This window comes from Lipotes vexillifer, unplaced genomic scaffold (assembly GCF_000442215.2).
Source record: "Lipotes vexillifer unplaced genomic scaffold, Lipotes_vexillifer_v1.1 scaffold86, whole genome shotgun sequence".
Classification (NCBI taxonomy): domain Eukaryota; kingdom Metazoa; phylum Chordata; class Mammalia; order Artiodactyla; family Lipotidae; genus Lipotes; species Lipotes vexillifer.
The window spans coordinates 780,031-807,689 of NW_006785406.1; the positions used below are offsets into that span (position 1 = coordinate 780,031).

The 27,659-nt window shown below is 36.5% G+C and overlaps 1 protein-coding gene and 1 non-coding gene across 3 annotated transcripts in view; one reads left to right on the forward strand and one right to left on the reverse strand.

The window, feature by feature from the left end:
• Positions 1-322: 322 nt before the first annotated feature.
• Positions 323-27,659, reverse strand: part of NCK1 (NCK adaptor protein 1) — an 84,431-nt gene continuing 57,094 nt past the window's right edge. Inside the window, exons 1-3 of one of the 2 annotated variants that reach the window (XM_007457536.1) lie at positions 19,080-19,194; positions 3,273-3,985; positions 323-1,194 (exon numbers count right to left, since the gene is read on the reverse strand). In XM_007457536.1, the coding sequence (XP_007457598.1) occupies positions 1,000-1,194; positions 3,273-3,985; positions 19,080-19,113 (942 nt within the window). In that variant the 5' untranslated portion in view covers positions 19,114-19,194 and the 3' untranslated portion in view covers positions 323-999. Of the gene's footprint in view, positions 1,195-3,272; positions 3,986-19,079; positions 19,195-21,295; positions 21,540-27,659 lie in introns of those variants that run through there. The other variant, XM_007457535.1, reaches the window with a different exon arrangement.
• On the forward strand, positions 25,313-25,385 carry TRNAG-CCC (transfer RNA glycine (anticodon CCC)). Its single transcript has one exon. It is a non-coding gene; the product is annotated as a tRNA-Gly (tRNA).

Sequence of the window (27,659 nt, forward strand, 5' to 3'; positions counted from 1 at the left end):
AAATTCAAAGCTGAAAGAAGAAAATGAGAATAGTAGAAATACTATGCCTGATAATTACTGATTTTTTTTTTGGTGGGGTTGGGGAGAACCAAGTATCTCACTGCCTCTTACTTCTTCAAACTTTGGCCATAGCTTTTTTCACACTGACACAGATATAACATATTCAAAAACAAGATGCTTTGGTAAAATAACACTAGGGGAAAAAAATAACACTAGAGCATCCATTTACAGTTTGAAAAGCTAAATATCTCAGAGACTGTTTTGTTCTCTTGAATAACCAGATGAGAGAGAAGCACCAAAAACAAAGAAAAAAAAACTTAGGAATTTACAGATTTTTGTTTCCAACAGTTGTAAATTTAAATTGTACACGATATGTTTTCTAACCTATGTCCCGTATGTTTTGCTTTACACTGAAGACAACAAACGAATTTTGAAAAATAATGACAGACACAACATACTTGATATTTACAATGGCTTGTGACAAATATAATACTTGAAAATAATTTCTAATTTTCCATTTATTATTGCTATTTAGTCACAGAAAAGATTAACAACTGTCCAAGAAATTTATTTTAGCATATGCCATATATTGATATAGATATAATAATTTTATATGAAGAGAACCATTGCAGAAGTAACTAAGGTGGTGCCCTTACAAGGAAATAATGGAAAGGCAATAAAGAAATTCTTCCATATAAAGACTTTCGATTTGTATCATTTTTTCAAAATATAAAACCTTAATATTAGAAGCGAAGAGAAAAAGAGCAAAAAAACCCAATAAAACAGAAGACCAAGGATAAGGAATTGCTCTATGCAGATGTTTGGCATATGTAGTATATATGTATGAACTGAGTTATAATAAAAATACTTATGTATTATAGTCAATTTTCATATAGAGTTAGAAACAGCGATTTCCAATCAAGCATGACTGGACTGATATTTTCTCAGTCTTCACATGACGAATTACAACTGTATAGCAGTCACTTCTGGTCAGCAGTATCATGATAAATGTTTGATAAGATACAATTTTTCTCCTTGTTCACTTGTAAAAATTGGTGCCTTTTTGTAATGTTCTACAAGTTCTTCCATGGTGCTGAATTTACGCTGCCCAATGCAGTAGACAGTCTCTTTTAGCTGGACTTTAAAATGCTTGTTTTTCCCTTGTGCTTTTAGTGATACTGAAAAATCATTTGGCTAAAAGAGAAAAAAATTTTGAAAGACATCTATTAGCATTTTTATATTAAACTAATAACAGCTAAAATGTCAGCACTTTAAGTACTAGGCACAATACTAAATTATTTACATGAATTATCTCTTTTATGCCTCAAAGCAAACCCATTTTACAGATGAAAAAAAAATCAAGGCTGAAGAGAAGCTAAGTTGCCTAAGATCATCCATCTAGTTAACAAAAGAGCCAGGATTCAAATCGAAGCAGCCAGACTCTTAAGTCTCTTAACTATTATGCTCTACCTAACACCAGGGCAAATTCTTTAGTCTAACATCTGAAGCATAAAAACTATCTTCTCTCCATTCAAACTACTGGAGAAACATAGGAGAAAATCCAAGACATCCACCCCTTTTCAATTAGTAGCTAACAGTAGCTGTCTTACAGAGTAAATACTCTGAAATCTCAAAGATGAAGGACACAAAAATGAGAACTAATTTAAACTCTAATAAGAGGTCATAAACTCAAATGTCTATAAGGGGCAAAAAAGAAATGTAAAGAATGGCCAGGGTGGCTATATAGGGGGAAACAACAGTACATGGCCAATCTAAAGGAGGTGGCCACTTAGCTGCAATTGTTGCCTTGTAGGAATACGGCTCAACATTGACAGGCCTTCCAATTTTAAAAGGGAAATCTGATGTCTAAATTCGTATACTAAATCTCCCAATATTTAAAAACTGACAATGAATTCAAATGTTTAAAAACACTGTTCAGGTCAAATGAAATATGCCTATTTGAGACCTCTACTTTAAAAATTCTACTACTAAAAGTAATGGTATATTTTGGATAATATCTATACTTAATTACCCACAAGAAAATACACGGTATTTTGCAATCAAGTTTTAGGTTTGTTTTTTTTTAACCTTACACTCTTTTGAATAGTCTATATCAACCTCTTATACAGTTACTGCCGAAGTTTCAAACAGTGGGTTCCTTGGAAACATCTTATGGTTATTTACCACCCACTCCAGGGTCACTCCCTTCTAATCCTTCTGCCCACTGCTTGTCCTAGAAAGTAGGGCCAGGTCAGGCAACTAACAGAAAACAAATCCCACCACTCTTCCCTATCATCAATCACCTTCTCTTTCTGAGGGGTTATGTACAGGCCCCCATTTCCTGAACTTCACATCAGGCAGTTCAATTAATTTCAGTCTCGCCCTCTCATCTTTCCCACCCCTCACCCCTTAAACACACACACACACCACTCAAACAGATAGGTTTTCTTTCTTTCTTTCAATCTTCTGTACAATCATACATTAACTTTTGTACAAATACATATACACAAAAAAAGCCAATACTACTCATGGAAAAGTAGTGATATCCTTTATCAAGGAAAAATAAAGGCCATTTTTAAGGGAAATGAGTATTGTCAAATTCTAATACCCAAAAGAGCCCACATAACTATTTTCTTATTCAATTTTTATGGTTTTACAGTTTTATTGTTTTACTAGTATTGGAACAGAATTTATCTTTTATTGCAAATGCACTTCAAATACAGAGTGCATGTTCAAATAGGTTTCTGAGGTATGTAATAGTGTATTCCAACTTCCAAACAAGCAATTTATAAAAAAGCAAATATCAATTTTTTAAATTCAGGGATTTCCTTTATTGTAAGGATGACAGTGTATTCATTATGCAATTTAAGAAATGTTTTCCCAGTTTAGTCTACTGCATTGTTCTACTCTCAGTGAAGAAACCAGTGTTCAATTTTCTCCATTTTTCACTTTAATGCAAAAGAAAGTATTTCAGGAAGGCAAAACCAACAGAACTAGGACAAGGCTTTTAAATAATCCAGGGTAGGGCTATATATTACTATATATATATTATATATATATAATATATATATTATATATATATATAGTAGGGCTATATATATTAAAAATAAATACACTTGGAAAGAACACTGAATTTCACTAAGAAACTTTACATATTTTAACAAATATACTACCTGGTTAATTTTAGGGAAGCCACTTAACTTCTCTAATCTTCTATTTATTTTTTTAATACTCAGAGTTCTATTTCCATTTACCTTTGAAAACCAACTTACCGAAGATTCACTATCACGAATGAGGAAATCACCTTCATGCCCTCTTTCATTTAATGCCATTTCTGCTTGGTGCCTGGTGACTTTCCCATAATACCATGGATTGCCAGCAAACTTTCCAGTGAGTGAAGGCCTAATGTAATCACACTGTGGAGGCGATGGTTCCAAACCTGAGGTTAATGGATTATTCTGCATAATGGTAACATAGTTTTTCGGCACCAGACCAACCATTCCATTGATCTTCCTGCATTTCCACCACTCAGGGTCATTTTCAGGTTTTTCAATAACATCCATTACATCGCCTTTCTCAAAATTAAGTTCTTCATCATTGGACGAGCTGAATGGGTAAAGAGCCTGTACCACATGTAACACTTGCCCAGTATTTAGGTTACTGACAACTGCTGCTAATTTCTCTGACAAAGAACCCACATGGTCACCCAAAGGACTGTCGCCTTCCTCAGTCACATAGTTTGAAGGGAACCATCCAACATGTCCATTGTAGCTACCCCGCCACCACCCATCACTGCATTTCTCCATGACGATCACCTTTGTCCCTTTTATCAATGACAATTCATCCTCTCTCTCTGCCATGTAGTTAAATTTTACATAAGCAGGCATGTTGAGGTCATACAGACGTTCCCCTGGGTCAACAAAGCTATCATCAGCAGGAGATGCAGAATCTGGCACACTAGGTTTTCTTTTCACTTTTCCAATGCCTGTTTAAATAAAAAAGGGTAATGAGAATATAAAATAATGATAATCAAAAACACCAATTTATTCATTATTAAGAAAGTATCTTCAATTCTGTAATTCTTTCAAGCCTTTTTAACTAAGATAACAAATTCCATCCATCCTTCCTTTTTCCCCTCCCTCTCATTCTTTCTCTTTCTTTCTTTACATCCTCACAACTTATAAAGGCTCCAGCAAACCCGTATTCTTCTTGTCTTACTTTATTAACTGAGATTCTATTAACTTGCTGTATAGAAATAAAATAGTAACTTAAATTACAATTTGATATGCAATATAAAATTGTAGTTATGTCTAGGTAATCCCCCCATTTGCTTTCTTAGTTCCCAAGACCCAGGTTGCTCTATTTATTTTACCTCATGTTTATTTTAAAATAATATATCCACAACAGCAGAGACTTTTGCTGACTTTGTTCATGGATATAATCCCAAGGATCTCATACAGTGCTTAGTACACAGGAGATGCTTAATATATATTTGTTAAAAGAATGTAAAAAATAACCAAATGGTACTATCATCACAAATGTATGCTACAGCAACTTTAGTCAGGCATTTTCACCGCTGCTCACTTGAAAACTAAGGCATTCCTAGGTAAAATTTCTCAAATACTTTCTCACTACTCAAAATTCTCATTACCCTTACTCTTTTTCTTCTCCCAAGTTCCCAACCTCTGATCCTTCTGGGTTCTTAATACCTACCATCTTTCCTGCCTCTTTTTGGGACTCTTGGCCATCCTTGTTTTCCCTCCCACTCACTCCCTTCTATTGTCTAAAAACACATTTAGATCGCTTTTATTCCAAAATAAAGTTACTTCAACTCTGCTATTGTTTTTTAACTACATCATTCTTTATAAAACTGTCTTCCCTTTTTCCTTCAACTTTTTCACCACTCACTCACTCCTAACGCCTTATAATCTGGCTCTCTATCTCCACCAAAACTACTCAATTAAAACTGTCATCACTTCACTGCCAAATTAGTCCCTTTTAGAGCCCTCGGTCTTTTCAAACTCTCTATACAGCAACCAAGATCACAGATAACTCTGTACCACATTTTCTCCTTCTTTAATTTCCCCGAGAGTCTCCTGTTTTTCCTACTGACCTGTTTAAATATTCTTGTGTTCCTCTGTCTGGGCTCCTCTAAACATTGTTATAAAATTGCATTGTACTTGCTTACTTGTCCATCTAATAAGAGTGAGTTTCCTGGGGACAGTAAGCTGGATCTTATTACCTTGTATTTCCAGCACTTAGCAGTAACTATACTAGTAGCAGGAACAAGGTGAATGTTTGCTGAAAGAACAAGTGAATGATTCCTTTGTTGAAAGTGTTTCCCAAGATGCCATGCTTGGACTTAGCCTCTGCTTCAAGGAAATCATACACTTTCACTTTCTATAACTTCTGTATAGAAGGTTCCAAGGTCTCTTTGTAGCTCTAAGCTGGAATTCAAGCATTACAATTCCAACTGTCACTAGACATCTACAGAATGAATGTACTATCAGCACCTCAAATACAACCTCCATGTCCAAATAAAAATAACCTCTCCAAGATCCATAAATCAACTAACTCCCTCCCTCCCAATTTCCTTCCTTCTGGTTAATGATGTATCATCATCATGAAAAATTCATACATCAGGGATTTCTGGCACAGCAGGGAACTCTAGGGTTCCATCCCTCCAAAAGAGCAATTAATGAGCTGGCGACTACTGTCAAAATCAACTTTTGCGGAACTCCAGAATCTAGTAAAAAACTTATAAAAACTAGCTAAGCTTAGTGAATAAAGAAGCTGCTGCTTTGTAGTAAGAGAGCACTGTAGCATTTTAAGCTGCCTGCCTAATATCTCTTAAATCCCAAATCAGTGGTGGCTGTGAGGATAGCAAACTGAACTTCTAATGCCAGACAGAATACAGATCTTATTCACAAAGAACTGTAATTGTGCGTTTCAACCTATCTGGAAGCTACCTGAAGGACCAGCACAATGACTTGCCTTGGTTTCACCTGACTTGGAGCATTCCCAGGGCTAGGATGTTTTCTGCTGAAATCATTTAATTGATGCAGCAGACTGGTAGAAGAAACAACAACTAGGATAAGAAACAGATAAAAAATCCTAGGAAGGAAAAGTTTGAGTAAGGACACAAATGGGGTAATAAGGGCTTTGAAAAGCCCCTGTGTATACCAGAAAATCAAGAAAGCCACACACATAGCCAGAACCAGCACTTGTTCAGCAAAGGCCTGAGAAGACCCTGAGCTTTCACCTATTGCTGACCTTCAAGCTCTGAAGAAGCAGTAAGTAAAGGCTAAGGAAGAGTTGCAAATGGCCTGGCTAAGTGTTGAAAGAGGTTTTTTCCCTTTTTCTTTTGGTTTCACATGTTTAAGAAAACTCTTTGTTGTTAGTTGTTGGCTAACAACTAAGCAAAAGAACACAGATGTGTGTGGTCACACAATGACACAGACTTTATAAAAATAATTTAGAAAAGTCACTAAACAAGCAAACAAAACAACCACAATAAGGAGCAACAACAAACCCTAGGGACAAGGTAGAATCTGATGCTGAAAGAAAAAAGTATCAGTCAAGAATTCCATGTCCATATATACACTATCAAACGTAAAATAGATAGCTAGTGGGAAGCAGCCACATAGCAGAGGGAGATCAGTTCGGTGCTTTGTGATCACCTAGAGGGAGGGGTGGGATAGGGAGGGTGGGAGGGACGGAGACACAAGAGGGATGAGATATGGGGACATATGTATATGTATAACTGATTCACTTTGTTATAAAGCAGAAACCAACACACCATTGTAAAGCAATTATACTCTAATAAAGTTAAAAAAAAAAAGAAGAATTCCATGTCCAGCAAAAGTGTCCTTTAAAACTGAGTAAGTTAAGATACTCCCAAGGTAAACAAAAACTGAAGGCGTCTGTCACACTACACCTATGCTACAAAAAACGCTAAAGAGAGTCCTCCAGGCTGAGATGAAAGGTCACTAAAGTCATATGGAGAACAGTGGTAAAGGTAGCTACACTGTAAATATAAAAAACGGTTACATTTTTAGCTTGTACGTCCTCTTTTATTCTTATATGATTTAAGATGCAAATATATAAAACTAATTTCAAATCTAGGTTAATGGGCACACAATGTATAAAGACAAATCTATAAAAGAGCAGACTTTTGTATACTATTGAAGCTAAATTTGCATTACTTCAAACTTGATTGTTAAAAAGTTAAGATGCTAATTGTAATCCACAGGGTAATCACTAAGAAAAAAACTAAGCACACTGAAAAAGAAATGAGAACAAAACAAAATGTACATCATAAAAAATTCAATTATATGCAAACGAAGCAACTGACAAAGGATTAATCTCCAAAATATACAAGCAGCTCATGCAGCTCAATATCAAAAAAAAACCCCAATCCAAAAATGGGCAGAAGACCTAAATAGACACTTCTCCAAAGATGACATACAGATGGCCAAAAAACACACAAAAAGATGCTCAACATCACTAATCACTAGAGAAATGCAAATCAAAACCACAATGAGGTATCACCTCACACCGGTCAGAACGGCATCATCAAAAAAATCTGCAAACAATAAATGCTGACGAGGGTGTGGAGAAAAGGGAATCCTCCCACACTGTTGGTAGGAGTGTAAATTGATACCGCCACTATGGAAAACAATATGGAGGTTCCTTAAAAAACTAAAAATAGAACTACCATATGACCCAGCCAGACCACTACTGGGCATATACCCTGAGAAAACCATAACTCAAAAAGACACATGCACCACAATGTTCATTGCAGCACTATTTACCATAGCTAGGACATGGAAGCAACCTAAATGTCCATCGACAGATGAATGGATAAAGATGATGTCGCTCATATATACAAATGGAATATTACTCAGCCATAAAAACGAACGAAATTGAGTTATTTGTAATGAGGTAGGTGGACTCTGTCATACAGAGTGAAGCAAGTCAGAAAGAAAAAAACAAATACCGTATGCTAATGCACTTACATGGAATCTAAAAAAAGTGGTACTGATGAACCTAGTGGCAGGCAGGGCAGGAATAAAGACGCAGATGTAGAGAATGGACCTGAGGACACAGCAGGGGAAGGGGAAGCTGGGATAAAGTGAGAGAGTAGCACTGACATATATACACGACCAAATGTAAAATGGATGGCTAGTGGGAAGCTGCTGCATAGCAGAGGGAGATCAGCTTGATGCTTTGTGATGACCTAAGGGGTGGGATAGGGAGGGTGGGAGGGAAGCTCAAGACAGAGGGGATATGAGGATATATGTATACATACAGCTGATTCACTTTGTTGTACAGCAGAAACTAACACAACATTGTAAAGCAGTTATACTTCAATTAAGATATGAAAAAAAAATCAATTATAAAAGGCAGTAATAAAAGAATTGAGGGGGAAAAAGGTATAAGACATATAGAAAAAACAAACAGCAAAGTATCAGAAGGCCTTCCCTACCAGTAATTTCTTGAAATATTCGATTAAAAGGTAAAGATTGGCAGAATGGATTAAAAAAATATGATCCAACGCTATGCTATCTATAAGACACTAACTTCAGATCCAAAGATGCAAACAGGCTTGAAAGTGAAAGGATGCACAATGACATTCCATGAAAATGGTAACAAAAGACCTTAAGACAAAAATTGTTACAGGAGACAAAGGACATTATATGTTGATAACAAGTCAATCCATGAAGAAGATTTAACAATTATAGATATATACACACCTAACAACAGAGCGGCAAGACATATAATAAAGCAAAAACTAACAGAATTAAAGGGATAAATTGACAGTTCTACGATATAGTTGGAGATTTCAATACCTCACTTTCAATATTGGATAGAACAAAAGACCACGAAACTGAAATCATATAAAATATCTTCTCTGATCACAGTGGAATGAAATTCAGAATCAATAACAGAAAGGAAAACGGGAAAATTTACAAATATATGGAAATTAATCAACACACCCAAACAACTAGTAGGTCAAAGAAAAAATTACAGGTGAGATTAGAAAATACATTGAGATAAATGAAAACGAAAACACAACATACTAAAACCTATAGGCTATGGCAAAAGCAGTGCTCACAGGGAAATTTATAGCTCTACCAGCTTACATTGAAAAAGAAAATCAATTTCAAATCAATAACCTAACTTTACTCCTTAAAGAACTAAAAAAAGATCAAGCAGAAGCTAGCAGAAGGAAGGAAATAATAAAGATTAGAGCAGAGGTAAATACAAAGAGTACAGAAAAACGACAAAGAAATAATGAAACCTTTGAAAATATCAAAACTGACAAATCTTTAGCGAGACTGACCAAGAAAAAAAAGAGAAAAGACTTAAATTACTAAAATCAGAACTGAAGTGGGGACATTACTAGAAACCTTACAGAAATAAAAGAATACTACAAACTATATGCCAATAAATTAGAAAACCTACATGAAAAGAAAAAATTGCTAGAAACACACAAACTACCAAAAATGACTCAAGAAGAAACAGAAAATGTGGATACACTGAAGTAAAAGACTGAATCAGTAATCAACACTTCTCAACAAGGAAAAGCCCAGAACCAGATAACTTGACTTGTGAATTCTACCATTTTTCTCTCAAACTTCTACCAAAAGAGAAGGAAACATTTCATAACTCATTCCATGAGGCCAGCATTACCTAGATACCAAAGACATAAAGATATCACAAGAAAACTACTGACCAATATCCTTTCCTTTATGAATATAGATATAAATATACTCAACAAACAATTTTTGTTATTCATGGTGGTTCTGCTCTATAGTGACCATGAATACTTAATTAGCATACTGAACCACTGCTCTAGGGGATACTCTGTTCACAACATTTTTGTTATGTGTGTTTCTCTTTAAAGACACTTTATTTAATATAAATTGTTGACTCACTGACACTGAACTCATGGCCAACAATGCTATAAACTCATGCCTGAATGAAGCTTACCTAGCACACATATTTTTTCCATAAAGCAAATCAAAGCTTTCTTACACTTAGGAACACTAGACAATACTTTAGCACTATGCTTGGGCACCATTTTAAACAGTAAAATCACACACACACACACACACACACACACACACACACACGGCATTAAACTGCAAAAAGGACACTGATTTTCAGTATGAGAGCTGAAATGAGAGGTCCCCTTGTTTGACCTCTGCTAGCAACTCAAATTTTTTGCCCTTGGCAAATGTCCACAAAAGTACTACAAGTAGCAATTTGGGATTTTCATGATAAAAGTGATAAAACACCCTTTCATGATAAAAATGGTCAGCAAACTAGGAATAGAAGGGAATTTCCTCAACAAAATAAAGGGCATTTATGAAAAAACCATGGTTACCATCACACTCAGTAGTGAAAGACGGAAAGCTTTCCCCCTAAGATCAAGAACAAGACATAAACGCCCTCTTTCACCACTTCTATTCAACACTGTACGAGAGGTGCTAGCCAGAGCAATTAGGCAAGATAAAGAAATAAGAGATAGCCAAACTGGAAAGGAAGTAAAATAATCTTTATTCACAGATGACATGATCTTATATAGGAAATCCTAAAGAATTCACACACAAAAAAGCTAGAACCAATAACTTAGCAAAGTTGAAAAATATAAGAACACAAAAAAATCAGTGTATTTCTATATACTAGCAATGAATAATCTGAAAGGGAAATTTTTTTTTCCTGTGCTCTTAACCCCCCAAACTTTATTGGGCTCCTTCCTCCCTCCCTCCCTCCCTTCCTTCCTTCCATTCATTCATTCATTCAGGCTGGCTGCGTTGGGTCTTCATTGCTGTGCACAGGCTTTCTCTAGTTGTGGCAAGCGGGGCTACTCTTCATTGTGGATGGGTTTCTCATTGTGGTGGCTTCTCTTTGTTGCAGAACACAGGCTCTAGGCACACAGGCTTCAGTAGTCATGGCACGCAGGCTCAGGAGTTGTGGCTCGCAGGCTCTAGAGCGTAGTCTCAGTAGCCATGACACACAGGCTTAGTTGCTCCACAGCATGTGGGATCTTCCCAGACCAGGGCTCGAACCCATGCCCCCTGCATTGGCAGGTGGATTCTTAACCACTGTGCCAGCAGGGAAGTCCCAGGAAATTTTTAAAATTCAATTTTTAATAGCATTAAGAATAAAATACACAGAAAGAAATTTAATCAAGGAGGTACAAGACTTGTACACTAAACACTACAAAATATTGTTGACCTACGAAATACTGTTGAAAGAAATTAAAGAAGACCTAAATAAATGGAAAGACATTCTGCGTTTTCTTTTTTTTCTTTTTCTTTTTTTTTTTGCGGTATGTGGGCCTCTCACTGCTGTGGCCTCTCCCGTTGTGGAGCACAGGCTCCAGACGCACAGGCTCAACGGCCATGGCTCACGGGCCCAGCCGCTCCACGGCATGTGGGATCCCTCCCAGACCGGGGCACGAACCCGTGTCCCCTGCATCGGCAGGCAGACTCTCAACCACTGCGCCACCAGGGAAGCCCCCTGTGTTGTTTTTTTTTTTGGTACACGGGCCTCTCACCGTTGTGGCCTCTCCCGTTGCGGAGCACAGGCTCCGGATGCACAGGCTCAGCGGCCATGGCTCACGGGCCCAGCCGCTCCATGGTGTGTGGGATCTTCCCAGACCGGGACACGAACCCGTGTCCCCTGCATCGGCAGGCAGACTCTCAACCACTGCACCACTAGGGAAGCCCCCATTCTGTGTTTATGCATTTGAAAACTTAGTATTTTCAGATGGCAATACAGTTGGCCCTCAGTATCCATAGGTTCCGTATCTGTGGATTCAAACAACCTCAGATCAAAAATATTTGGGGAAAAAAAACTCCAGAAAATTCCAAAAAGGAAAATGTCAATGTGCCATGCACCAGAAGCTATTTACATAGAATTTACATTGTATTAGGTATTACAAGTAATTGAGAGATGATTTAAAGTGTATAGGAGGATGTGTGTAGGTTAATGCAAATACTATGCCATTTTATACAAGAAACTTGAGCATCCTTGAGTTTTCGTTATCTGCAGGGGGTACTGGAACCAAACCCCTGCAGATACCAAGAGATGTCTATACTATCCAAAGTGATCCACAGATTCAATGTAATCCTTATCAAAGTACCCACACCCTATTTTTTGCAGAAATGGAAAAAGCTGATCCTAAAATTCATATGGAATCGCAAGTTATCCCAAATAGCCAAAACAAACTTGAAAATGGAAAACAAAGTTGACGGACTCACACTTCCCAATTTCAAAACCTACTACAAAGCCACAGTACTCAAAACAGTGTAGTACTGGCATAAAAGGAATGAGGAATAGATCAATGGAAAAGAATTGAGAGTTCTGAAATAACTCTCAATTCTATTCCAGTTGCTCCATATATTTTGACTTTGACCTTGAGAAGGGTGCCAAAACCATTTCATGGAAGAAAGAATAGTCTCTTCAACAAATGATGCTGGGACAACTGCATATCCACAGGCAAAAGAACGAAGTGGGATTCCTACTTCATACCACATACAAATATTAACTCAAAATGGACAGATGACCCAAATATAAGAGTTAAAACTTTAAAACACTCAGAAGATAACATAGGGGCAAGTCTCATGACCTTGGATACAGCAAGAGATTCTTAGATTTGACACCCCCAAAAAAAGAGATAAACTGTACCTCATTAAAATAAAAAACACTTGTGCAAAGGATACTACCAAGAAAGTGAAAAGACAACCTACAGAATTAGAAAAGAATATTTGCAAATCACAATGCTGATAAGGGTCTCTATCCAGAACATATATAAAGAACTCTTAGAACCTAAGAACAAAACGAAAAACAACCTATCTCAAAAATGGACAAAGGACTTGAATAAATAATTCTTCAAGGAAGATGTACAAATACCCAAAAGCACATGAAAAGATGCTCAACATCATGAGTCATTAGGGAAATGCAAGTCAAAACCATATGAACTTTTTTTTTTTTTTTTAAAGAATCAATTTTATTTATTTTTGGTTGTACTGGGTCTTTTTTGCTGCGTGAGGGCTTTCTCTAGTTGCGGCAAGCAGGGGCTACTCTTCATTGCGGTGCGTAGGCTTCTCATGCTGTGGCTTCCCTTGTTGTGGAGCACAGGCTCTAGGTGCGCGGGCTTCAGTAGTTGTGGCACAAAGGCTTAGTTGCTCCATGGCATGTGGGATCTTCCCGGACCAGAGCTCGAACCCATGTCCCCTGCATTGGCAGGCAGATTCTTAACCACTGCGGCACCAGGGAATTCCGACAATGAAATACTGATACCATTTCACATCCTACTAAGATGGGTATAATAAAACCAAATTAAACCAAACGAAAAAAAAAGGAAAATAAGTGTTGATGAGGATATGGAGAAACTGGAACCCCTCTGGTCAAAATGTAAAATGGTGCTACTGCTGTGGGAAACAGCTGATGGTTCCTCAAAATGTTGAACACAGAACTACCATAATTCCATCCCTAGGTATATACCCAAAAGAACTGAAAACAGGTTCAAATAAATACTTGTAAACAAGTGTTCATAGCTTCACTATTCACAATAACCAAAAGATGTAAATGACCCAAATGTCCATCCACAGATGAATGGATAAACAAAATGTGGTATACTCATATAATTCAATATTATTCAACCATAAAAGGGATGAAGTAGTGATACATGCTACAACATGAATGAACCTCAAATACAGTATGCTGAGTGAAAGAAACTAGACATAAAAGGTTACATATTGTATGATTCCATTTATATGACATAGCCAGAGTAGGTAAATCCATATAGACAGAAAGCAGATTAGTGGTTGCCAGGAACTAAAGGGAAGGAGTAATGGGAACAATTGTTTAATGGGAATGGAGTTTCCTTTTGGGTGATGAAAATAGTTTGGAATTAGACAGATATGATGGTTGCACAACACTGTTAATGTACTAAATACCACTGAACTGTACACTTTAAAACAGTTAACTTCATGAATTTTACATCATAAAATTTTCTTAAAAGATTTACACATCAAATCCTTAAAGTCACCATATGTCCTTTATGCCAACACTTTCCATTTCCACTATTCATGTGCTAGTTCAGGCTTATGTTGTTGTGCTTGAGCCTTCACTACCCACTAACTAGTTTTTTTTTTTTTACTAATCCAATCTATCCCACTTCAACCCATCATCCACATCATCCAGTCTAATCTTATATTACAGCTACAATCACATGACCCTATTGCTCAAAAGCCAACAGTGGCTCTCCTGCCTAACAAATTAAGAGAAATACTCTGCCTGGAATCTACAGCCCTCTCTAGAATGTCCTCAAGCCTTCCTTTCCAGCCTTATGGTATAGACCAGCGGCCCCCAACCTTTTTGGCACCAGGAACCAGTTTCGTGGAAGACAATTTTATTTTTCCAAGGACGGGGCAGGGGCGTGGATGGGATGATGATGGTTCAGGCAACGGGGAGCAGCAGATGAAGCTTCACTCACTGGCCCGCCACTCATCTCCTGCTGTGCTGCCTGGTTCCTAACAGGCCACGGACAGGTATCAGTCCGCAGCCCAGGGGTTGGGCACACCTGGTATAGACTATAGAAAACAGTGTAGACCCTGAAACAGCCTCTGAGTTCAAATCCCAGGTATGCTTCTTACTAACTGTGGAAACTTGAGCAAGCTATTTCACTTTTCTGAGTTCAGAAATGGAGGAAACAGCACTTAACATGAGTGTTGTGAGAACTGAATAAAATAAAGTAATAGTACAGTACACAGAGTAAATGTTAAACAAAAGCATCTTTCTATAACGCCGTGCACTAAAACTACCCTAAGTTTTAGTAAGAATGGGCCACTTAAATCCCCTGAATTAGATGTTTCTACTTTCATAACTTAGTTTACCTTGTTAGTTTCTTAGCAAAACCTCATTAAAACTTCTACCTTTCAAAAATCTACCCATTCAAGAAGTGCCATTTCAAATAACAACTTTATTATTTTATTTATCTTTCTGCTTCATGTTTTTCAACATCCTTCATTCCCCATCGTCACCCTCAATGATATTATAAGCTCTCCTTTTTGAAGTACCCCAGCACCTTGTACTTCTGAGGTACTTGTATGCTAGCATTTCCTGGGTTTGTCTTTTAAGCCCATCAACTAGAGCACAAGCTTCCAGAGAGGAGCATTTTTAATGTCTCACTGATCTTTTGCATTTCCTATACTATTTAGAACTGTATATATACAGCAGATGATCAATGTGTTTATTAAACTGATTAAACTGAATACTGACATAAGCAAATATAAAATTCTAAACCTGAAAATAAAGGCTAGTTTGAAAATAGTTTTCTTTTGATTCTGAAAAAGATAATGTCTAAGACTAATTAACCTTGTCCAAAAAAACTGTGAAGAATTTTTGGACAGACCCAACAATTAAAGCCCTAAGTGGGAAAACACCAAAACAAACTATTTTAATCTTAGAGGCCAGAAATAGTTCAGAGAAAGAATATAAGCTTAGAATATTTGTTTTCTGTACAAAACAAAGTCCTGTTTATCATGTGAATGACTGACAAATGCATGCGTAATCAATAGCTTGCTTTTTCCCCTGCTTACAAATCTTCCAGAAGGGCCTGTTTATTGCCCTTTGTTTCCACTGCTTAAAAATAGTCCTTCCGTGGAAACAAAATAGTCCTTCCAATCTCATGCTATCAATGAAAGAGTAGATGCAAAAGTACTTTACAAAATTATACAAATGTAAAGTATCAGTATCTCTTAATTTCTCAATACGTTATAATCAGCAACAATTAGATCATTCCACAACAAGCAGGCTCTCTCAGATCAATGTATTATCTTTTCTAAATTTTTCCCAGCTTCACAGTTAGTTCACCACAATCCTCCTAATTTTAATCAGTCCCTTTTGCATCACATCTTTTCAATCCATTACTTATCTGACTCTAATCTTTTCTCTACTCTATAGTTATGTGTGTACAAGGGAAACTCTTAACAAAAGAGACCCTAAATTTAAACTTTAGTGCTGTTACTTACTGGTTAATCTGACCTTGGTCAAGTTATTTAATCTTCTTTAAACTCCAGTTTCCTTGTTTGTGAAATGGTGGTGTGTAGTAAGTACCTATCTCAGAAAAGTTTTGTAAAGAATTTTTTAAAGTTTATATGTAAAGCACTCAGCACAGTGCATAGCACCTAGCAGGCACTCAATCAATGGTGGTTTACTTTCCTACCTCCTAGTGCTTCTGGCATTTACTTTTTCAGAGTTGGGAGGGAAATAATACTCAGGTATATGCACTGAGGATGTGCATAACTCTGAGGCAGTCATTTTTATCATTAGCTTTGTTTAAAAAACCAAAAGCATTAGTATAGCTTTCCCCTCACTCCAATCCACTAGTCTTACTTCTTTCTTCCTATAGCACTGTTTCTTGACCAAAACAATGTACTATTAACTCCTCAAAAGTTTTTAAGAATCTGGTTAAGCACTGTAAATATTCCATCTTCATACAATAGTTGTCCTCTCCCTAAGGCAAATCTTTGTACCCATAACTATTCTTTATGTAACCTGGTTTCCAAATCCTTTGATATACCTGATGCTAGTATTTGGAAGCATCTGAGTTTCTCAATATCACTGTTAAAGTATATTTATCCAAAGTGAATAGACAATGTCATGTTTTATTTGGCCAGCACACACACTAGGGAACTACTGCATCCCTTCACCTGAGTGCCTCGTAGATTTGAATCAATGCCATCATACAGAGCGTTATTTTTTTTAGCACCTACATTATCACAGCAGCTCCTACTAAGTCTTTCACTCATGTAAATTGCAGCCAAGACGGATTTTCAGCAACTTTTTCAATTCCTTTTAAAAACTTAATGTAGAATTTTACATTTATGTCTGTTTCTATTCATCTTATTTCTCAGTTTTTAGCTTTCAAATAAATTTCTGAACTCAATGTACTAGTTATACTTCCATCATTGGGTCTTTACCTTAAGCATGTCATTTCCCTTCCACCTAAACAGAGTAAACAAGTGTTCAATAGAATGAGGCCTAAGAAAGCATTACTGATCCTTGTGAATTCTTTAGGGAACTATAATTCTGTTATGTTCCTCCTTCTTCAAAACCAGTTTCTCCCTTATGGATTTTCCCCTGATTTCTATACCACATGTAAGACTGATCAGTTGTTTACCAGGACTAAAGACTTTCAGAGTCAGAAGGGACTTCCCAGGACCATCTGGTCTTGCCCAACTCTCGCCTTTACAAATAAGGAACAGGAAATTAGGAAAGTTATATACCCTTGGCCACATGGCCAATAAGTGATATATCTGGGAGCAGAACAAAGGAATTCTAAATACATATAAATGATGTTCTTTCCAGTACAGGTTTTTATTTAATTTTTTTGTATTTTTATCTGTTCACTTGATTTATATGAAGAGAAATTACTGCTTTTTATTATTCTCTGCTTTCTCTAAAACAATGTGCCCTTTTTGTTCTCAAGGGTATTCTGGCTACCACACAAGGAGCACATATATTGTTTCCTCTTACTTTTCAAGGCCATTCAGGGAAAAGGTTGGTGAACAGCTACAGAGCTAAATAAATATAAATTCTGGCTTACTGCAGGCAGTGAGGAAAGGAATATTTTGATTATAAATCTCAAATCCTGACTCTCAGTCTACACATGTATTTAAAAATAACTATCAACTTTCTAAGACTCTATAGATAGATTTTTACTGTATTGATGGTATATATTAAATCACTGTATCAATGATATATTCTTTTTATACCACTTCTAGTTGATTTACGGTCAACATCACTAAGATATCAAACTCAGATAGGAAATATTAATAATAAATAACAACCACCACCTACCTCCTCACCAGAATGTAAGTTCTGTGAGTTAGTGTAACAACCACCACCTACCTCCTCACCAGAATGTAACTTCCATGACAGTTAGTGTTAGTTTTTCATTCTATAATTTTTGTGTGGCTTGCAGTGGGTAGGCTCTCAATAAAAATGTTGATAAACAAATGAATGAATAAATAAGCTCTTTAAAAGGAAAACTAACACCCAAAAATGGGTCTAAAATTTTAGCAACTCCCCAAAAAGTAAACAAAAGAGATATATTCTAAAAGGATTTACTTGGCCACCAAAGTTAATTAAAGAAATGAATGAGTCTTAATATTACAACTTTTTTTTCAACAAAGTGCTTTTACTCCCTTTCCATCTTGCCCTTTGCCCCGAAATCTTTTGACAGGTTACTTTTTGTTTCCTTAGACTCCTTACACATGAGAGACTTCTACAACAGTCCCTCTGTTCATTTTCCTAGAACCACCGAGCAATTGTTCAAAGAGACCAAATCAAGTTCACTATCATAAGAGTATAAAAAGGCTACCAGCAGATACACAGATGAGGTTCTTTTTAGTATTAGAATTACTTTATGACCTGAACTCAAAAACAATCTAAGAACTCACTATTTTCTGTCAATGTTTTCATATTCTTTGTATGCAGCTGCTCTCACAATTCATTTCAAAATATCAAGTCTCACATTAACCAAAATAGCAATTTCTAGCAATCCAACATTCAGTCAAAACATTCTCTTTACTGATGGTTTTATTAAACATTATCTTCTACATCGGTCCTCTGAAATCTAAGTAAAAAGCACCAGAACAATATCATGTTACTTCAAATGTTGAGGGTGAAGGAACTTGCTCACTTAAAGCCTTTTTCTCCTCCTGTTTTTAATATGTTTACAATTTATTTAATTCATTTCAAATGTCTATGCTAAGTTCAAAGAACTAATTGCATCAAACTCAAATCATTTATATCCTTTTCCTGTCTGTTATTTAAACATTGATATTAAAAATTTTTTAATTACTTATCAAGTCAAAGCTATTGATATTTGATGTATCACCAATCACTTAGCTTATGTTTCATAAACAATATAAAGCACCAGCCTATATAAACCCACCATGTTCTATCCATAGTTTTCCTTTAAATTCACAAAGTGAAAACTCTATTTCAAAAACTACAAGAAAACTACAGATTTAATAAACAGATTAACTTACTGAAAAAATCTTTAAAGACCTTTAACCAATCCATTCTGAAAAAAAATCCCGTGTTCTCTTTCGTCAGTTCGTTAACACAGCTCAGGATAATTCTTGGTGAACTTCCTGGTTCTGCAACACTGAAACTCCCCACACCCAATCCATGTGACTTGGCCCACACCCAGGCAATAGAAAGGTTTCCTGAGGCTTCTCTCTTTCCAAAACATTTTTCCCCTGAACTCCAACAGAACCTATAAAACAAGTATATCGTGATGGCCACAAATATGACCTTACTATTCATACTTATTTTAGAAGAAGCTTTAAAGCGTGTGTTTTTTTTCAACAGTTGAAAATATATTCATGTATTCATTCTTTCCTTTGTTTTCTCCTTTTCTTTCTTAACCTTCAAACATTGTCTCCATCAGCACAATCAATCATTGTGAAAAAAATCCATTAGTTATATGGGACATTTAAGTTACCTAAAAAAAAAGGGATTCAGAAATTCTGAGAAAGGAAAGAAGGCTGTCCGATGCAAAAGCTGGATTTACATCATTATACAGGCCAACTATAGACCCCTAGTCCTCTGGAATAGACAGCAATAACTGTAATATACTAATAAAATTAACAGCGATAGCCTAAAACTTAAATAGATATAGTCTTGCTAAAACTGTCTCAATAATATCAGAAAATAGTATGGAAGGTTTCCCAGCAGTATTAATAATAAAAGCTGTATCTAATAAGGCTTTTAAAATTCACATGCAGTCATATCTAAAACTGGGGTGTTTTTCCTCTTTGCTCTATATTAGTTTTTTCACTATCTTTTGTTAATTACTGTCACATCTGCTATACCTCTCAGGATACCACTATCCTTTTTCAAAGGAACATAAAAGTTTATCTAGGTGTGGCCCTAGTCCTTTCTGTGCCTTCATCACTATGAGGCATACTTTCTTGATAGAAGTTACCTTAATTTTCCCTAATACACCTAATCAACATGCTTTAAATAAATGTCCAGTATTTACAAAATCACAAGTATTCCTGGTTCTAACTTTGGTCTCTTCAGCTATTCAAGGACAATCTCTTTCCAACTGTCTTTCATTCATATGTGAATTGTCTTCTATTTAAAAACTACTATTAAAAACTAATAATAATGGCCTTATTTGCAAAACCTTAAAATCTCAAAAAAAGGTAAACCTAGTTAAAGCAGTTAAGTATCATGGTGAAAATTCAGATTAGTAACTCCATTTATTAAATGACCTTTAGAATAGAATAACAGAATAACAATAATGCTGAATAAGAAATAAAAACTAATATAAAGCAGTTAGTCAATAATATTCCACATTCATCAATCATGCCACATTACTCTCAAACTATCTTTGTTCAAGGAGAAATTTTACTTCTTCTCCTACATATATACCAAAAACTATTAAGAAACAGCATGCTTGCCTGAATACCTGAGGGAAATTCTGTCCCTCCCAATTCCTTCCTGTCAGCCAAGGAGAGTTAAGAGAGAGAGACAGTCTAGGCCTCATTTGCACGTATTTCCTTCCTATCACAGCTTGGCCAAGCCCAATGTGAAGTAGGTTCCCCTATCTGTGGCCCTAACGGAAGGCCAGTAAAAACTAACAAACTTTACAGTTAGGGGAAGAAAGAAGAGGAAAAAAGAGAAACAAAATAAGAAAGAGATAAGCTTTGTAGATGCTAATATACAGTAATGCACAATTTAAAACTTTTATCAAATATAAGAATAAAATGATAGTTTGATTTTAAAAGCACAGTTCAAAATATAAGCCATTAGATGTAAAATGAAGCAATGAAGCAATCCTGTAAAATATGTTGCCTTGATGACAAGGAGGATATTCTGTAGCTCACTCATTTTATCCCTATCTCAATTAGATGTAGAATCTCTAAATTCCAACAGGCACTCATGGTTCAAGGAGCCCCTGATAGAAGATCAGAGTTAAGTTCCACTGTCAGCATCACTCTGGCTTGACTCTTGAACTCTGGCCAGATCCACCAGCTAGATTTACAGAAACTGACCTTCACTGGTCTCCTTGAACACACCTGACTTGAATACCCCTGCTATGAGCCAAATTTACCTTGCCTAGCTGAAATCCCAGGCCTGGGATGTTCTAATTGATTATGCCCACTGCTGCCAAAATTCAGTACAAAGAACCAAGCTCCAGCATTCATTTAAAAGAAAGTACTGTCATTCTTGTTTTAATACAAAAATAACTTACCTAACGTATCCTTTAGGTTTTTTACAATCGATGCTTTCCGAGCACTGTTTTTCCTTTCCACGTAGTTAGAAGGCACAAAACCCGTTTTATTCATGGAATTTCGAACTCGCCACCAGGACTTAGAATCATCCAGAAGCCACAATCTCTCATTCTTCTTGATGTCCAGCTCTTGTTCTTGTTGGGCCACATAATCAAATTTGGCTACTACCACCACTTCTTCTGCCATTTTTCAGCAGCTTCTGCACTGTAACCACACAGAAAATATTTTACATAAGGTTTAACTAGTATTAGTCTACATGCTTTTCCAAAGAAACACACCTAAGAACCAAAGAGCACTGAATGATTGAAAATAAAAATATGAAAAAATTAAAATACCAGGCATATGCTAATCAATACAAAACTGGTGTAGCTGTATTAATAACTTAAGGCAAAACTATTACTAGTGATAAGGAAATTAAATACATCATGATAAAAGGGTTGTTTTTTGTTTTTTTTTTTGCTGCACGTGGGCCTCTCACTGTTGTGGCCTCTCCCATTGTGGAGTGCAGGCTCAGCGGCCATGGCTCACAAGCCTAGCCACTCCGTGGCATGTGGGATCTTCCAGGACCAGGGCACGAACCCGTGTCCCCTGCATCGGCAGGCGGACTCTCAACCACTGCGCCACCAGGGAAGCCCATGATAAAAGGTTTTATTCAACATATATAACAGCTAAACTTATATGTACCTATTAATATAGCTCCAAAATAGAACCACAAGGAAAGATTGACAAAATCATTGTCAGAGAGGACAACTTTTAACATGTTTATCTCAGTAATAAATTAAGGAGACAAAAAATTAGTAAGGCTAAGGAAGAACTGACATCATAACCGCTAAGTGTGATGTAATAAACATACACAAATATAACTTCCAAACAGAAGAATATAAACAGAACAAAAATCGATCAAATCCTAGGCCATAAAAAAGTCTCTACATTTTTCATGTACTTGGCACCCTACAACCATATTCTGACAATTATAATAAAAAGACAGCTTTTCAAAAACCTTATATATTGGGCTTCCCTGGTGGCGCAGTGGTTGAGAGTCCGCCTGCCGATGCAGGGGAGGCGGATTCGTGCCCTGGTCTGGGAGGATCCCACGTGCCGCGGAGCGGCTGGGCCTGTGAGCCATGGCCGCTGGGCCTGCGCGTCCGGAGCCTGTGCTTTGCAATGGGAGAGGCCACAACAGTGAGAGGCCCGCATACCGCAAAAAAAAACAAAAAAAACCTTATATATTAATATTTAGAAACTTCTAAAAACTCATGAGTCAAAGAAGAAATCATAATAGAATTTGGAAAATACTTAAAAGTAAAATTAAAGACTATATAGCCAACTTTGTGGGATGCAGCAAAAGGAGCATATAAAAAGGAGATTTGTAGTTGTAAATAGTTACATCAGAAAAATAAAAGTTGAAAATAAATTAATGGGGCTTCCCTGGTGGCGCAGTGGTTGAGAGTCCGCCTGCTGATGCAGGGGACACGGGTTCGTGCCCCGGTCCGGGAAGATCCCACATGCCGCGGAGCAGCTGGGCCCGTGAGCCATGGCCACTGAGCCGCGCATCCGGAGCCTGTGCTCCACAACGGGAGAGGCCACAACAGTGAGAAGCCCGCATACCGCAAAATAAATAAATTAATTAATTAATGAACTGATCATCTGTCTTCAGTTAGAAAAGAAGAACATAAAGAAAAGTAGATAAAAGGAAATAATACAAATAAAAGCAGAATTTAATGAAACAGAAAACAAACATATAGAAGGCTCAACAAAAGGTAGTTCTTTGTCATGACTAAAAAATGGACAGAGTCTGGCAAGACTACTCAATGAAAAAAGGAAAAGAGAGCCCAGAAATAAACCCACATACCTATGGTCAATTAATCTTCAACAAAAGAGGCAAGAAAATACAATGGAGAAAAGACAGTCTCTTCAGCAAATGGTGTTGGGAAAGCTGGACAGCCACATGTAAATCAATGAAGTTAGAACACACCCTCACACCATACACAAAAATAAACTTAAAATGGCTTAAAGACTTAAATATAAGACACGACACCATAAAACTCTAAGAAGAAAATACACCCAAGACATTCTCTGACATAAATCGTACCAAGGCAACAGAAATAAAAGCAAATATAAACAAATAGGATCTAAACAAACTTAAAAGCTTTTATACAGCAAAGGAAACCACAAACAAAACGAAAAGACAAACTATGGGCTGGGAGAAAATATCTGCAAATGATGTGACCGACAAGGGCTTAATATCCAAAATATACAACCAGCTCAAACAACTCAAAAACAAAAAAACAAACAACCCAATCAAAAAATGGGCAGAAGACCTAAATAGACATTTCTCCAAAGAAGACATATAGATGGCCAACAGGCACATGAAAAAATGCTCAACACTGCTAACTATTAAAGATATGCAAATCAAAGCTACAATAAGGTACCACCTCATACTGGTCAGAATGACAATCATTAAAAAGTCTACAAATAACAAATGCTGGAAAGAGCGTGGGGAAAAGGAAACCCTCTTATACTGTTGGTGGGGATGTAAACTGGTGCAGCCACTATGAAAACCAGTAAGGAGGTCCCTCAAAAAACTAAAAATAGAGTTGCCATATGATCCTACAATTCCACTCCTGGGCATATATCCAGACAAAACTATAATTTGAAAAGATACATGTACCCCCACTGTTCATTGAAGCACTATTTACAGTTGCCAAGACATGGAACAATCTAAATGTCCATCAACAGAGGAATGGATAAAGAAGATGTGGTATATATATACAATGGAATACTACTCAGCCATAAAAAAATTGAAATAATGCCATTTGCAGCAACATGGATGGACCTAGAGATTATCATAGTAAGTGAAGTAAGTCAGAAAGAGAAAGACAAATACAATATATATGACACAAATGAACTTATCTACAAAACAAACTCACAGACACAGAGAACAAACTTTTGGTTGCCAAGGGCAGGGGGTGTGGGAGGGATGGACTGGAGTTTGGGATTAGCAGATGCAAACTATTATATATAGCATGGATAAACAAGGTCCTACTGTATAGCACAGGGAACTGTATTCAATATCCTGTGATAAACCATAATGCACAAGAATATGAAAAAGAACATATATATAGGTATAACTGAATTACTTTGCTGTACAGTAGAAATTAACACATTGTAAATCAACTACACTTCAATAAATTTTTTTAAAAATGAAAAAAAGCACACCAAATTACCAGGAATAAAAAGGGAGTCATAATTATAGATGCTACAGACATTCAAAAGACACGGCAATATTAAAAACTTCATCAATAAATCTGAGAAAAAGTAAAATGTACAAATTTATAGAAAAATTAAAATAACAAAAGTAATAAAATTGAATTAGTCATTAAGAAATCTTCCCATAATGAAAACACCAGGTCCAGATGGTTTCACAGGCAAGTTCTATTAAAATTCAAAGAACAAATAAATCCAACTTATGCAAACTCTTTTAGAACAAAGAAAGGAAATGTTACAAACCTAAGTCACTTCTGAACCTAGAATAGCTCTCTCTGCTTTCTTCAGAGAGACTATTTTACATAAAGAGCCATCCCGGTTTAGCAAGCAAATAAAATCAGCTTCTGATTTTGGATATTGACTACCCAAAATACTGATTCTGTTTTCTCAACGATAAAGCAAGTTCTTCAATGTAGTCAGGGAAATGCATTTTAAATCTAGAATTCAGCAAGCCCTCACATTCAAGTGTAGATACTTTTACATCTACAAGGTAGATACTTTTGGGGGGTTATTGCAAGGTCTCAAAACCTACCACACAGTCCTCTAAAATAATGACTCAAGTATATACAGCAGCAAAATTAATAATGTTAAAAAAAGAGGACGATGTGGTATTCAAGAAATGACAAACAGGGAGAAACCAGAAAAATTAATTTGTATTCTTGCAGTTTTTGTTTGAAATTACTTGCAAATAAAAACTTACAACCAGGACTTCCCTGGTGGTCCAGTGGCTAAGACTCTGCACTCCCAATGCAGGGGGCCCAGGTTCCATGCCTGGTCAGGGAACTAGATTCCACATGCCTCAACTAAAAGTTCACATGCCACAACTAAAGATCACGCATGCCGCAACAAAAAACCGGCGTGCTACATTCAACTAAGACCAGGTGCAGCCAAATTGAAAAAAAAAAAAAAAAAACGGTACAACCAAGTCTAAATAATAACTGGTGCATGATGTAAAAAATCACAAGTGATAGACTTTTTGAGACACTGAAAAGCAGAGAGATTTTGTCAGGGATACTTGGGCACCAACTGTGATTCCTTATTACACCCCCACCCCCTTATTAATCTAAAAAATTAATCTAGAAAAAAGAGTATAATGATAAGAGTTGGTTAAAAAAAAAAAAAAAAGAGTTGGTATAATAATTGGTAGGTTGTATATCCAGCATTCATTTTCTCTTTTCCTAACAATATCCCAATTATCCTTATAGTTGCCACCTCATTATTATTTTAGCCATGCAACTTGGGGGAATGACTCTAGCTTCAAAGGTGTATTTAGGTTAATGAAAGCTTTCCCTCCATTTAGAATCACCTATGGAGCTTTTAAAAAAATACAGGAGCTTGGGGCCCCTACTTCAGAGATTCTAATCAGTGTGGATTGTCACTCAGGCATTACTATTTTTAAAAGACATCCAAGTGATTCTAATGTACATGCAGGACTAAGAAGTCATCTAAGCCAATCATGACAATCTCTCCCTTGCTAGTTTTGTCCACATTAACCCACTTAATGCCAATGGGATGCAAGGAAAACTATGCTAGCAACTTCAGGGTAATGATGATTGGCCCTTGAGAAATGTAGTAAAAGACTGTCTTTGTATTTTGTCATGGACAGATGTGAGGCCTGCAGCCATCTTGTCACCAGCTGGAGAATGAAGCTGACAAACAAGTGAAAGGAGAGCTTCTGGGAAACAGAGCCAGAGCTGCTAAAATAAGTACTAAAAACTGCCCCCTAAACCTCCAGTTCCTTGAGCTAATGTGTTTATTACTTTAAGACAGTTTTAGTTGGGTTTTGTTCTTTTCAGCTGAAATTCCCACTACAGGCAAACATACCCTATCAGATATGAAAATGCACTAAAATATTAAGGCAATTTAAAAGAATATGATATTGGTATAGAATATCAAATAGACCAGTAGAATACATATTAAGGTCCAGAAACAGATACACCTACATACAGGCGGCTTTAGAAGCCCTCTTCTCTAATATACTAGCTATGAGTTCTTCTAATTTAGGTCTTTTTGAAATAGATGGAGTACTTCAAATCACTTAATACAAAATGAATTTTTGTATATATTTTCCCCCTAAACATTTACAGTGGTCTCACCCAGGCCTAATTCACAAGCAAGTAATTTTTTTAAGTGACTTCTTTGTCTTTCCAAAGCAATCAACTTCGTTTTCACAAAAGCAATTTTCTTTCAGCACTATTTTTGTTAATTTATATAATATACAAGATTATAGTAAGAAGCACACCTGAAAGATACAACACCTCTAATTCTTGGTAAGCAGATTCAACTCAATTGGTGAGAGTAGAAATATGTCAAGGGTATCAGGTTATATGTTTCATAATGGAAATAAAGGGGTTTAGTCAGTTAATTAGGCAAGTCAGCGAACTTCTACTATGTGTCTTTAAATATGCAAATATATGAGAATTTCATATCTAGCAGGGGTGACATTTCAAATCACTGGAGAAGAATGAGTTATTCAATAACTGATACTAGGACTACTATCTATTTGGGAAAGAACAGTGTCCTATCTCACACTATATACAAAAGTAAATTAGACAGACGACCTTGACTTCCAGGAAGACAGAGTAGTTGTACTTTTCTCTATTTCTCCAGCTAAGTAGAACTAAAAACCCTGGATATTACATATGAATCAAACAAAAGAAAACTCTGAAAGGTAAAGAGAAGGCAAATCAGCTAGGAAACTCAGGACCCAAGTAACAACATAGTGGTGAATCCCCTAGGTTTTCTTTTTGCCTGGTATATCCTAGACTTGAAGATGAAGATTGGCAAGCTAAACACACCAACAGGCACAGAAAAAACAACAAAACCCAGTGCTCTCCAGACAATGGATCAAAAAAGGGATAGCTTAGCGATACAGAAAACTTTTTAGACGATAAAAACTCTACTCCAGTCAAACACTGCAGAAAAAACGGGCCCCACCCATGCCAGCAAAGACCAAGAAGGAAACCTAGATTTTCTACCCTTGAGAGGCTATAATGGGGCACCGCAACATCTCTGCCTGGTGGTGTAAGTAAAGACCAACTAAGGCGCCAGGACTTT